Source organism: Podarcis muralis, chromosome 10, assembly GCF_964188315.1.
Source record: "Podarcis muralis chromosome 10, rPodMur119.hap1.1, whole genome shotgun sequence".
In the NCBI taxonomy this organism is placed as follows: Eukaryota; Metazoa; Chordata; class Lepidosauria; order Squamata; family Lacertidae; genus Podarcis; species Podarcis muralis.
Window position 1 is genome coordinate 9142637 of NC_135664.1, and position 13323 is coordinate 9155959.

The window sequence follows — 13323 nt, forward strand, 5'->3', positions numbered from 1 at the left end:
GGTCTATAGGCCTTCTCACGATCTGTTTGCATTGTGGGAACTGATGCATTATGGCTTTCCCCCATACCTTTCTGCTTATACAAGAAGCCCTGGTCTGTGTCTATGCTAACAGGACCAGTGGTCAGGGATGATGGGAATTGTAGTCCAAAACATCTGGAGGGCTGAAGGTTGGGGGTGCCTGCTGTAGATCGTTCTGCCCGGACGCTGAGGTCCAGCGCCGAGGGCCTTCTGGCAGTTCCCTCACTACGAGAAGCCAAATTACAGGGAATCAAGCAGAGGGCCTTCTTGGTAGTGGCACCCACCCTGTGAAACGCCCTCCCACCAGATGTCAAAGAGAAAAATAACTACCAAACTTTTAGACGACATCTGAAGGCAGCCCTGTTTAGGGAAGCTTTTAATGGTTAAAAGGTTATTGTATTTTAGTGTTTTGTTGGAAGCCACCCAGAGTGGCTGGGGAAACCCAGCCAGATGGGCGGGGTATAAATAAAAAATTATTATTATTATTATTATAGATGAATGGTGATGCACCAGGGAATGCTGAAGTTGCCTGGGCAGCGCAGGTCCTCTTGAGTTTCCAGAGAGAGAGGCAGCCGCACACGGAAGAACCACAGCATGGATTCATCTCACATAGTCCAGGGCTTCTTGTATAAGCAGAAAGGGCTCTTCCCCAACCTTCAGCCCTCCAGATGTTTTGGACTACAGTTCCCATCATCCCTGACCACTGGTCCTGTTATGGGAGTTGTAGGCCAGAACATCTGGAGGCCTGTAGGTTGAGGATGCCTGATCTACAGTGATGCCTAAGCCTTGCTGTGGAGTTGAAGTCTGCTAGCCTCCTATTTTTAACCATGATTTTTGGTGTGGAATGCTTCCCACCCTCAGAAGCGGGGTTGTACGTGGCTGATGGCGTCTAATATGAACTTAGCCAATGAAACAAACAGAGAAGAAAAATTAAGAGGTGCAAATAACAAAAAGAATGGCACAAATCTGGAAAAAAAGAAGTCATAAGTGGAACTCCCAACCTTATATTTACAGCTATTTCTGATCCGGTAGCATTCACCTGCCATCAAGAATGTCAGTAGGAGAAGATCAAAATACAGCGTTTAAACTACTCTGTCCAAAACTGGATATTCCTGCTGTTACTAATGTGGTGTTTCACTCCCACTTATACCCATATAATCTGCAGGGATCAAAGCCTGATTTCCAGTGAATTTCTGGAAAATGGGCAGGGGATATGCTTTCTTTTCCTTTGAAATAATTAAAGCTAAGTCACTTTGCTTGTTTCTGTTCATTTTTTTAGGTTCCAGTCTACAGGAAAACTAACTGGTCACCTGGGCCCTGTTATGTGCCTTACTGTAGACCGCATTTCCAATGGGCAAGATCTCATAATTACTGGCTCAAAGGATCACTATATCAAGGTATTGCTTCCTGCATCTTTACCACAGGAGTAATACAAAAAGCTTCGAGACTAGGTTTCCATTTTCTTTGGTTTTTCCCCTGCAAGATGTGGAAACGAGCTGCACTCCATTTCTACTCAGAACAATGCCTGAGGCTGCAATCCTATACCCACAACTGGGGGTAAACCACATTAAGTGCAATGGAACATAAAGACATGTATAGGATAGTACTGCTGGTCTGTCTTTTCTTTTTTCCTTCCCAGAAAAGGCTAGTCAAACTGACATTCTCACCTATGCCTGGAAAAATATAAATTCAAAGTCAAAAAGTCTTTGGGAACTTCTAGGGTTTTTGTTTCGATGTTGGAGGATAATAATAATAATAATAATAATAATAATAATAATAATAATTATTATTATTATTATTATTATTATTATTTATACCCCGCCCTCCCCAGCCAAAGCCGGGCTCAGAGCGGCCTACAAGCAATAATAAAAACAAATTGAAGGATTACAACTTAAAAACAAAATTAAAATACAACATTAAAATATTGAAACATTAAAATATTAAAATGTAGCCTCATCGCAGGAGGAGAAGGAAAAGAAAAAAGAAAGAGAGGGAGGGAATCAAATTGGCTAAAATAAAATAAAATAAAATAATTGGGTAAAATAATTGGATTAACTTTCACTCATTATTCAAGAAAACATACTATTTCCTCCAGGGAGTTTTATTTCCTAAATCTTAGTATGCATGTGGACTTACTAAGAGGTGAAAGTAACTTCTTTTCTCCCAGGTATTTTTGCTTAGGTTTGCAGCCTAATCTCAGGAATTGCTTTTATTCCCTTCTTTAAGAATTATTCCAAATGTTATTTCTGGCCTCTCCTTAGTTTTGACATGAATACTTTATAATTTTTATGGTTCATAATTACCACATAGACAAAAGGCTGTCAAATCTTATAATCTTCCTATTAGATACCTCTGTTTACACACAGTTATTGCTATTGATCATCTGGTGATAGTTTGCTATTGAGGCTGTTGTGGTTATAAAATAAGAAGTTGACAGACCGTGTAGCGAAAAGGCCTCAAATTGTTTTCTGTGTAATAATCTGGTGTCCATTCTTTGCGATACTGTGATAGTGAGATGGTTAGAGATAGTAATGGCAACATTTGTCCAAAAACCACACACCTGTCATTTGAGCTAAAGGGGGAAATTAAGTAAATATGTGCTGGGTTATATATTACAGATAAGGCATCATTTTTATTGAATTACCATATTTTTCGCTCTATTGGACGCACCGGACCATAGGACGCACCGGACCATAGGAGGGGGAGAACAGGGGAAAATTTTTTTTTTCTTGTTCTCCCCCTCTAAAGCAAGGTGCGTTCTGTACATTCAAGGTGCGTCCACCCGAAGCCTCCAGAGCCCAGTGGGAGTTCCTGCTGGGCTCTGGAGGCTTTGGGTTCCTTTTGACCTGCTCTTTGGGGCTGGCGGGGGCGGGGAGAGCTGCTTTCCCCCACCGCCAGCCCCAAAGACCAGGTCGGGGAACAGTGGGAAGGCAGCGCTCTGCCTCCCCGCTGCCCCTCGAGCTTGTGGGGCTGGTGGTGGGGAGAAGCGCTGCTTTCCCCCACCGCCAGCCTCCAAACCAGGTCGGGTTTGGAGGCTGCGATCCGCAAGCCTTGGGACCCCGGTGGGAACTCCCGCCGAGCTCCGAAGGCTTGCAGATATCTGCCCGAAGTCCGGGGGTGCACTGTGCAGCTTCGCGCTCCGAAGGCTTGCGGATAGCTTCCTGAAGCCTGGAGAGCGAGAGGGGTCGGTGTGCACCGACCCCTCTCGCTCTCCAGGCTTCAGCGAACGGCTGCATTTGCTCCATAGGACGCACACAAATTTCCCCTTCATTATTGGAAGGGAAAAAGTGCGTCCTATAGAGCGAAAAATACGGTAGTTAATTATTAAAATCAGTTAGTTGGTACTAAATTATTAAAATCAGTTAGTGGTTGGTACTACTGCACTATTACAAATCCTTTGTAGACGTTTGTATAATACTACTGTGTTGAGTGAGTATTTATATTTTGTCAATTCCCAGCCAAGATTATGTTGCAGATTTGAAATTGTTTTGTTCCTATTCCAGATGTTTGATGTAACTGAAGGAGCTCTGGGAACTGTAAGCCCTACACACAACTTTGAGCCTCCCCATTATGATGGCATAGAAGCACTTACTATTATGGGAGACAACCTGTTTAGCGGATCCAGAGATAATGGAATTAAAAAGTGGGACTTGGCTCAAAAAGACCTCATCCAGGTACTGTTCAAATATAATAGGAAACTTGCAAAACAGAGCTGCCCCCAAATTGAAATTCTTCAGCTACTCCAAAAGGAGGCTTGGAAATTTTGAAAGCCAAAAATAATAGTATTTGGGTCTAGAAAACTGATTTTAGAATCTGAAAAGGTTTCATTGAAAATTTTTGTCTGAACCAAAATCAGCTGGGCTTTTCTTCGCCTAAGCAGAGGATTGACAACGTGCAGCATGCTATATGTTGATAGACCTTTATTTGCGGTCCTCAGACTTCTGGCAGAATTCTGGTAAAATTCCCAGCATCCATATTAACTGGAAGTTTCTAACCTTCACAATTGCAGAGGATGTGTTTGATCATTCAGTAGAGAAATACGGGAGTAGGAGATAGAACTTTGAAAGCACACACTCTAATTTCAATAGATTCTATATTGCCAACTTGCTCTGGAGTAAGCAAGCCATGAAGGGACGCGGGTGGCGCTGTGGGTAAAACCTCAGCGCCTAGGACTTGCAGATCGCATGGTCGGCGGTTCGAATCCCCGCGGCGGGGTGCGCTCCCGTTGTTCGGTCCCAGCGCCTGCCAACCTAGCAGTTCGAAAGCATGTCAAAGTGCAAGTAGATAATAGGTACCGCTCTGGCAGGAAGGTAAACGGCGTTTCTGTGTGCGGCTCTGGCTCGCCAGATGCAGCTTCGTCACGCTGGCCACGTGACCCGGAAGTGTCTCCGGACAGCGCTGGCCCCCGGCCTCTTGAGTGAGATGGGCGCACAACCCTAGAGTCTGTCAAGACTGGCCCGTACGGGCAGGGGTACCTTTACCTTTACCTTAAGCAAGCCATAGTTTTTTTAAGAAGTGGACTTAAGTATTCCATGTGTGAGGACCGCAATTTAATCATGTGAATTGTCCTGTGCTTCATATTATCTGAAGCATTTTTCAGAGCTGAATGCTTGCCTTTCCCCTCCTTATGGATGATGTTGTTTCCCAACCTGATTTTGTGATATGTCTTTTCAGCAAGTTCCTAATGCCCACAAGGACTGGGTCTGTGCTCTTGGACTTGTGCCCGGTTCCCCCGTGCTTCTCAGCGGCTGCCGTGGGGGCATTCTGAAGCTCTGGAACGTAGATACATTTGCACCAATCAGCGAGCTCAAGGGACACGACAGTCCCATCAATGCCATTTGCACCAATTCCGGCCAGATTTTTACTGCATCAGAGTGAGTTGCTTTTAATGTTCTTTGCACACGCTGCATAGCTGGAAAGAATTCTGAGCATTCCAGTTCATTTAAAACACTGGCAGTGAGTGGATCTTCTTTGCTTTCCAGTATGTGCAGAAATTCAAAGGGTTTGTCTACATTGTGAATCACAAGCTTAATTTCTTGCACATTTACGGTCATAGCTGGCAGAGGTTTAAACTGTGTTATATTTGAGTTGGTTGGGTTTGTTTAAAAAACTACCTAATGTAAAATGTTAATTGTTTTATATGGAGACATGTATTTTTCTTGGATATTATGCTATAAGTTACTTGTAAGGGAAAAGCATAAAAATAGGTAAGTTAGTGACGTAGCTACTTGTTTGCACTTAGTGAGCCTTTGTTTGTCAAATGGAAGTGCTTTGATGTCATGCCATAATATTTAAGACAATGTATTAAAACACAGCCGTAGCATAATAGCTTATTAGGGCTAGTGTAAATGTCAAGTTAGTAAGCAAGCTTTCAGCTATACTGGAGCTCTTCTGGAGCCTTATAATTCTGATCAGCTCAAAAGCTTGCTCATGACTATGTGACTTTTACTTGGTCCTTATAAATGTTATGTGCTACTATTTTATTTGGGTCTTTATGCCTAGTGAACCAACAGAATCAATAACATAGAGCAGGCATCCCCAAACTCGGCCCTCCAGCTGTTTTGGGACTACAGTTCCCATCATCCCTGACCACTGGTCCTGTTAACTAGGGATGATGGGAGTTGTAGTCCCAAAACAGCTGGAGGGCTGAGTTTGGGGATGCCTGATATAAAGCCTCTTTCAGTGTGCTTCTCAGTCTGTTTCCTATATTTCACAGCAGTGCAATGAAATTGTTGTGGGACGCATTTGAGAATCTTTGCTCTGCTTGAGCTAGCAAGTCTCTAAAAATCACTGAGCTGCTCCGCATTCACTTTCTCGAGAGACTGCTTTTGATTAAGGGAACAGTTCAGTGGAAGAGTTTTTGGTTTTTTAATTCGCGGGTACTGCGCTGTGGGTTAAACCACAGAGCCTAGGACTTGCCGATCAGAAGGTCGGCGGTTCAAATCCCCATGACAGGGTGAGCTCCCATTGCTCAGTCCCTGCTCCTGCCAACCTAGCAGTTTGAAAGCACGTCAAAGTGCAAGTAGATAAATAGGTACCGCTCCGGCGGGAAGGTAAATGGCATTTCCGTGTGGTGCTCTGGTTCGCCAGAAGCGGCTTAGTCATGCTGGCCACATGACCCAGAAGCTGTACGCCGGCTCCCTCGGCCAATAAAGCGAGATGAGCACTGCAACCCCAGAGTCGACTGGACCTAATGGTCAGGGGTCCCTTTACCTTTACCTTACTGTATATAAATGGGGAAATGGCTTTTCTCTGCTTCTTCCTTTTCCCACTTCACACTAATAGATTCGGTTGCTTAAAAATATTTTGCAGCGATCGGACTGTGAGAATCTGGAAGGCTCCCTGCAGCTTCGATGGACAGATCTCCGATCCTGGTGATGCAAGCGAAGATGTGGCCAGTAATTAAAGACGAGCATTGCAGTGCTAGACGTCATAGGCACCTGCTTGCAGCTGGAGAGGAAGAAGAAGATGCAGCTCTTCTGTACCGTTTAAGTGTGTCGTATTCTGCTGAAACTGCTGCCCTTAAGAACTGCCTTCTGTACTATATTTCAAACACTAGTCTGTTGGTGGTATGCTTGCCTCACATATAACGGCTGGATTTGTGTGCATTTATTAGCTTTGTAAGTTGAACAAACTGGAAGCCTTTCGCCCTGGAATGGTTGTCTCAAGACCTGTAACCTAGGATGTGAAAGTGCCCTGTGTACCTCACTCTCTGACCCCTTCTGTTCAGCTGAGCTTCACTTTATGGTTGTATGGAACGTGCCAGCACATCTCTTGTCTCATTTCCCAAGCCTTTAATGGAAGAGCAGCGGGGGTCCCAAAAAGTTTACTTATGTTTTGCTGCTGTAAGAAACTAAGACTGGAGTGTAAGGGAGGGGCGGAGTCTTAGTTTGAGACGGATTACTGCCCTGACTGTGTCATGCTAACAATGAATGCCATACAACCCGCATTAGTTGTTAGCATTATACTCTTGCTGACCAAAGTTGTGCAGCTGTGTCTACTCTGTGCTCAGGACTAGAAACTAAAATGCTGTCGAATTATTAACATTTTATTAGTGCTCTGCCTACCACAGTATTCTTACAGAAAAACCTTAATCTATTTTTCTTATGTTTCCGTCATCTCACAATGTTTTATTTAAGAGGAAAAACAAGGTGTCCTTCCTTTTTAACATACTTTGATATGCTGCTAAATATATTTTAGATATGTTTGTTGAACCTTGGAGTTAGTTAAAAGAACAGTAGCAACTGTGTCAACAAAAGGCCGTGTGTAAATACATGGGGTGTAAAGAGAGACTATCTTAACAATGTGCCTGTGTGGATTTTTTAAATTGCTGTAGATTTGAGTGTGGATATTGAACGAGAGGGTTGTATAATTTATCCAGCTTTTCGGAACATTCATTTGTAAATTCAGCAAGTTTTAGGAACAGTGTTTTATTGGGTTTGCTGTTGGGTAGAGGATATGAACTTGTAAATGTACGGCTTGTGATAGTTGATGCTTACATTAAAAAAAAAAAAGACCCACACAATTGAATGTGAACACTTTCATTGCCGCTACTTTTGTTTGGCACAATACATGAAGAGAAATTAACGTGACCAGGTGAAACTGCACAAGTACTGTACGAAGACATAAGCAACCCTGTGGCATTCAGACTAAAAAGAGTGCTTTGTGGATTGCTTTCTTACTCTTTAATGGCCTTTGTTAATCCAAAGAGTGGTCATTAAGGGTCAAGGCTTTCCAGTGCCATTGCGACCCTGGTCATTATCTGAAGGTGGATGGCAGAGGGGAATACAAAGAAAATATCTGAAATCTCCACCTTTTTAAACGCGGAAACTTATTTTGAAATAAAATTAATACAGGCAACAAAAGCAAGAATGCATATAGCAATCAGCTCACTGATTACCGTCTTTAGTATATCATAGGTAAGGATGTATGGCAATTAAAGAAAAAGGAAAAAGCTGGTGACCCCTTGCTAGAGGAGGTATCAGTCAGAGATACTTGAGGAGGGGGACTTATGTGTCCCCCCCCCTTCATCTGGCTGGAGGTGCTGTCATCACTGTGGCTGAAAGGGAACAAAGGGAACTTGTGGCAGTCTTGGGGTCGGAGGAGAGAAGAGAAACAGAGGCCCGTCTTGCTGTCTCCAAGAATCTAAAGCTATGGCATTGGGGAGGAAGATCTGTTGGAGTTTTAATGCTGTGAGCCCTGCCACCTGACACTCAGCCTGCATACACGTCAGGGCTGGATTTAGGTTTGATGAGGCCCTAAACTACTGAAGGTAACGGGGCCCTTTATATGTCCAGCTGTCCTTTGCCAACAACAAATTGTCGCTGCTTTTTTGTGTTGAATGTTGCACTGTAGGTTAAACCACAGAGTCTAGGACTTGCTGATCAGAAGGTCGGCGGTTCGAATCCCCGCGATGGGGTGAGCTCCCGTTGCTCGGTCCCTGCTCCTGCCCACCTAGCAGTTTGAAAGCACGTCAAAGTGCAAGTAGATAAATAGGTACCGCTCCGGCGGGAAGGTAAACAGCATTTCCGTGCACTGCTCTGGTTCGCTAGAAGTGGCTTAGTCATGCTGACCACATGACCCAGAAGCTGTACTCTGGCTCCCTCAGCCAATAAAGCGAGATGAGCACCGCAACCCCAGAGTCAGCCACGACTGGACCTAATGGTCAGGGGTCCCTTTACCTTTATATGCTACATGGCAATTTATGGACCTAATAGGTATCTAAAGCCATTTGCACATATTTTATCGAAGTAATTGATAGAGAAATTAGCAAACTAGTGATATTTTAGGGAGCAGGCTAGTAAGCGGTGCCCATTACTTACATCATAGGAGCCTACACAACACAAAACACTGTTGCTGTATGTAGGTTTTATTTTATTTGTTTTTTATCTTATATTTTGGAAATGTACATCCAGTCCCCCCCCCCTTTAATTTTTTTTGGGCCCCTCAAGAGAGTGGGGCCCTAAGTTATAGCTTGTTTAGCTTATACGTAAATCTGGCACTGATACACATATACGTAAACTCGTATCGCCAAAACCACCATCTGTCTCCAGTGACTACCTTAGAAACCCAACCTACAGTACGCATTGGGATCTCTGATTATTTCTCACAGCCTGAAAGTGAGGTTCTGAATTTGCCCAAATGGGCAACAGGGTGGTGACCAAACAGGGACCAAGGCTAAAATGTTTTTGGAATACGTGAGCAGAATGACCAGTGAGTGCATTTCAGTTTATAAAAGATATAAGCATAATAATACCGTAGAGAAATTGGCACATTATACATGACAAGAATCCTGGGGAAAGAAGAAAGAACATTATATGTAAGTAATGACCACATGGCAAACAAAACAGGATATAAATATGCAAGCTTTAAACTTTGTTCAGCAGAAACAATGCACAACTTAACTATTACAAGCAGCAATTGTAGCATGAAAAGCAAGTAAGAATTTTAGCAATTAATTAACTCTAAATTGTGCTCTGGAACTTCTACCAGTCCATGCTAGTTCAAAGCTTTACTATGTAACAGTGATAAAGCAAATTGCCTCAAATATTAAGACTAGAAATTAAAAGGAATAGAGGAGGACTAAAAGGAAACATCAAGATCTGGAGAATAAGGCCCAGTAGAGTCCAGAGGGAAGAAGAGGGGAGGAAAAACCAGAAAATAAAATGGTGAAGTTTCAGCATCACCAAGGAATAGACTGTGCCTGTGTGTTTGTGTATACAGGAAAGCTCAATCTCTTCAATATTGCTCATGAACCAAGGTTCTAGATCAGGCATGGCCAAACTTGGCCCTCCAGCTGTTTTGGGACTACAACTCCCATCATCCCTAGCTAACGGGACCAGTGGTCAGGGATGATGGGAATTGTCGACCCAAAACAGCAGGAGGACCAAGTTTGGCCATGCCTGGTCTGGACCAAGGATTGGTTCAGAGGGAAATGGCTGCAAAGTGCTTCAACCTTGAAGAAGCAATGCGTTCAAGTCAAGAAAACCCTTCTCTCAAAAAAGGAGACAAAAAGGCCCCAGAAGAAACAAAGAACTGCTGGGAATCTTGGAGCTAAGAAAACGAAGAAAAATAAGTGAGCTCTAGCACTTGAGGTGCAACCTCTTTTTCATCTCTCAACATCTCCAGATTCAATATTTTCTCTCACACTACTTTTTCTCTCACTCAAATCCAGTTCTGTATTGGTAAATGAAAAAGTCGGAGGCCGGCAGCTGTACAAACAGGTGTTGGTTTTGTTTTGTTTTTTTAAAAATAATAATTCAATTAATTATTTTTGGGGAGCGACATATTCCTTGATAAAGCTAAAAAGAGAATCATGAAGGTCGTCAGAGCTGCCGGCAAATCTTGTATCGTCTTCACCCTGGTACACGATCTTAGTGCATGATCACGGCTCAGCTACAGCCTTGCCAGCCTTACTGTCCTCATGTTCCAGCGCAGGGTCACTCAGGGATGCTGGCTGTAGGGAATACTGTACATTGCACCTTCTTTTCACCGCAGTCCATTGTGGCATAGCTTGAGTGAGGCCTAGTCGCCACAGGAATCATTTACGTATTTCCCCTTGCTTTTGTAATTCAGAGTTCCAGACCCAGAAAAACACACGCCCTCCCTCGCAACAGGAAACACTCAGACTGTTTATGAGCCACAGATTGAACTAAATATCCCTTCGGTTCCACAGCTCTGTAGGCCTTGTCTTCAGCACCTCTGAACCACAACCCCACCCTACAAAATAAGATGAAACCTATGCTGCTCAGAGATGGGGGTGCAGGTAACAAAATTAACACAGGAATAGATCACATGTAGGGACGCGGGTAGCACTGTGGGTTAAACCACAGAGCCTAGTTCTTGCCGATCAGAAGGTCGGCGGTTCGAATCCCCACGACGGGGTGAGCTCTCGTTGCTCGGTCCCTGCTCCTGCCAACCTAGCCGTTCGAAAGCACGTCAAAGTGCAAGTAGATAAATAGGTACCGCTCTGGCGGGAAGGTAAACAGCGTTTCCATGCGCTGCTCTGGTTTGCCAGAAGTGGCTTAGTCATGCTGGCCACATGACCCGGAAGCTGTACGCCGGCTCCCTCGGCCCATGAGCGCCGCAACCCCAGAGTCAGCCACGACTGGACCTAATGGTCAGGGGTCCCTTTACCTTTATCTTTAGATCACATATGAGACAAAGCGGCTCTTCAAGTACCCAAGTACGTGATGGAGTAGGCTCCTGGGACTGACCCACCCCCCAAAAAAATTCAGTTGAGCCCTTCAAGCATTCTGGTCAAATACCCCAAACCCCACAGGGCTCCTTGTTTGTGGAATGCTCTCCCCAGGGAGGATCGCCTGACCCAGGGGTTAGCAAGATTTACCTCGCCTGGGCTGGTCCCCTCCAGCGGAGATCCCTCTGTGGGCTGGATTGTGCACATGCATGAGCATGTGCACCCTCGATATCTGGCGTCTGCAGATGCGATTTCCAGTGCCGCGGAAGTGAGTCCCCGCGCTGTGCTGCGCAGGTTTAGTGCAGCGCACAGGGACTCTCTGAGTGGGCGGCTCAGTTCAGGGGCGGCTTGTGGGCTCGTTAAATGACCCCTGTAGGCAGCTTGTGGCCTGTGGGCCTTTGGTTGCCTACTCCTGGCCTGACCCCTTCAGTACATAGCTTTATATTCAGTACAAAACCTTTCTCTTCTTCCAGGCCTTTAGGTAATGAAACAATCTATGACCTTCTAAACTGTGTGGGGTGGGTATTGTTTTTGTTGTTATGGTATGTGTTTTTTTGTTCTTATATTGAGACCCCTGGGTATAGGGCGGTATATAAAGGTAAAGGTTAAGGTACCCCTGCCCGTACGGGCCAGTCTTGACAGACTCTGGGGTTGTGTGCCCATCTCACTTAAGAGGCCGGGGGCCAGCGCTGTCCGCAGACACTTCCGGGTCACGTGGCCAGCGTGACAAGCTGCATCTGGCGAGCCAGCGCAGCACACGGAACGCCGTTTACCTTCCCGCTAGTAAGCGGTCCCTATTTATCTACTTGCACCCGGGGTGCTTTCGAACTGCTAGGTTGGCAGGCGCTGGGACCGAGCAACGGGAGCGCACCCCGCCGCGGGGATTCGAACCGCCGACCTTTCGATCGGCAAGCCCTAGGCGCTGAGGCTTTTACCCACAACGCCACCCGCGTCCCTTAGGGCGGTATATAAGCAACAACAAAACAACAAAACAACAACAACAACAACTACTACAACAAAAACAACAACTGTCCTGTAACCTTTGGATGATGGTGGCGTAGAAATTTAATAATAATAATAATAATAATAATAAGGCATCAGGCCATCTCTTCTGCCTCTGACCCAATAACACCACATCACCAGGGACCACCCCTAGGTTTCAGGTTAGCCCCCCCCCCCCCCCCGATATCTCAAGGTCCAGGATATTCCTGACCTGGAAACCCCTTTTCAAGTGTTTGAAAGGAAAACTCAAAGAGAACATTGAATGCCTGCCCTCTGCTGCCTGCTATTCCTGCCCTATCCACCTCCATCATGCATTGAAAGCCCTCGCTTTGGAAAGGAGAATGAAGCTCAAGCAGGGTCTCTCACGAAGATGACAGAGGCCAAGCAAGTGGCTCCTCCTTTTGATAGGTGATGCTCTTTTGAAATCTAGAATTGGGGCAGGGTTAAAGTAAAAGCCCCATGATCCTGTGCAGAACATGATGGGTACATGATAATGGCCCTAGTGAATCAAAGACCCATCTAGTCCAGCCAACCAGACCACAGGCAGGGACTGGGTGCAACAGCACTTGCCACACTTGCGATTCCCAGCAGGTAATATTCCCGCAGAGCCATCGTGTTTAGTAGCCCTTCCTAGCCTAATCTTCCACGAAAAAGCCCATAATATCTCTTTCCTGCTTCTATAAAAATTCTTGCAGCATCATTTTCTCAGAGGAAACATGGAGCTTTGACTTTAGATCCATGATCCCCTGCGATAAAAGTCCGCAAAGATCTCCGTAATGTATTGTGGGGTGCAAAATAGTAGGGAGAGTGTTAATGAAAGTGATTTAAGAGGAGTAGGATCATGTCCCTATCTCTGTGGTCAAATGCATGTGTTAAACTTCAAATCTATGCCCACACTGGCCTTGTAGCTTCTGTTACATAAGCAACTCTTCCCCCTTCTTTTCCTGAAGATAGCATTTTTTGATTACAAATAAATTTGCAACTTGTCTTCCCTTCAACCTTACATAACCTGCAAATAAGGTCATTTTCTTTTCCTTATCAAAGTAACAAATATTTGCAGTGTGTCAACTTGCAGATAACTCTGTGTGCCCCACTAGATCTTGCTT

The 13323-nt window shown here is 44.8% G+C and overlaps 1 protein-coding gene across 10 annotated transcripts in view; it reads left to right on the forward strand.

Annotated features, from left to right (window-relative positions):
• Positions 1-7554, forward strand: part of KIF21A (kinesin family member 21A) — a 100325-nt gene extending 92771 nt beyond the window's left edge. For all 10 annotated transcript variants that reach the window (XM_028747701.2, XM_028747707.2, XM_028747702.2 and 7 more), the window contains 4 exons: positions 1298-1415; positions 3522-3692; positions 4693-4892; positions 6331-7554. In XM_028747701.2, coding sequence (XP_028603534.2) covers positions 1298-1415; positions 3522-3692; positions 4693-4892; positions 6331-6424 — 583 coding nt within the window. In that variant the 3' untranslated portion in view covers positions 6425-7554. The remainder of the gene's footprint in view (positions 1-1297; positions 1416-3521; positions 3693-4692; positions 4893-6330) is intronic.
• Positions 7555-13323: the final 5769 nt, after the last annotated feature.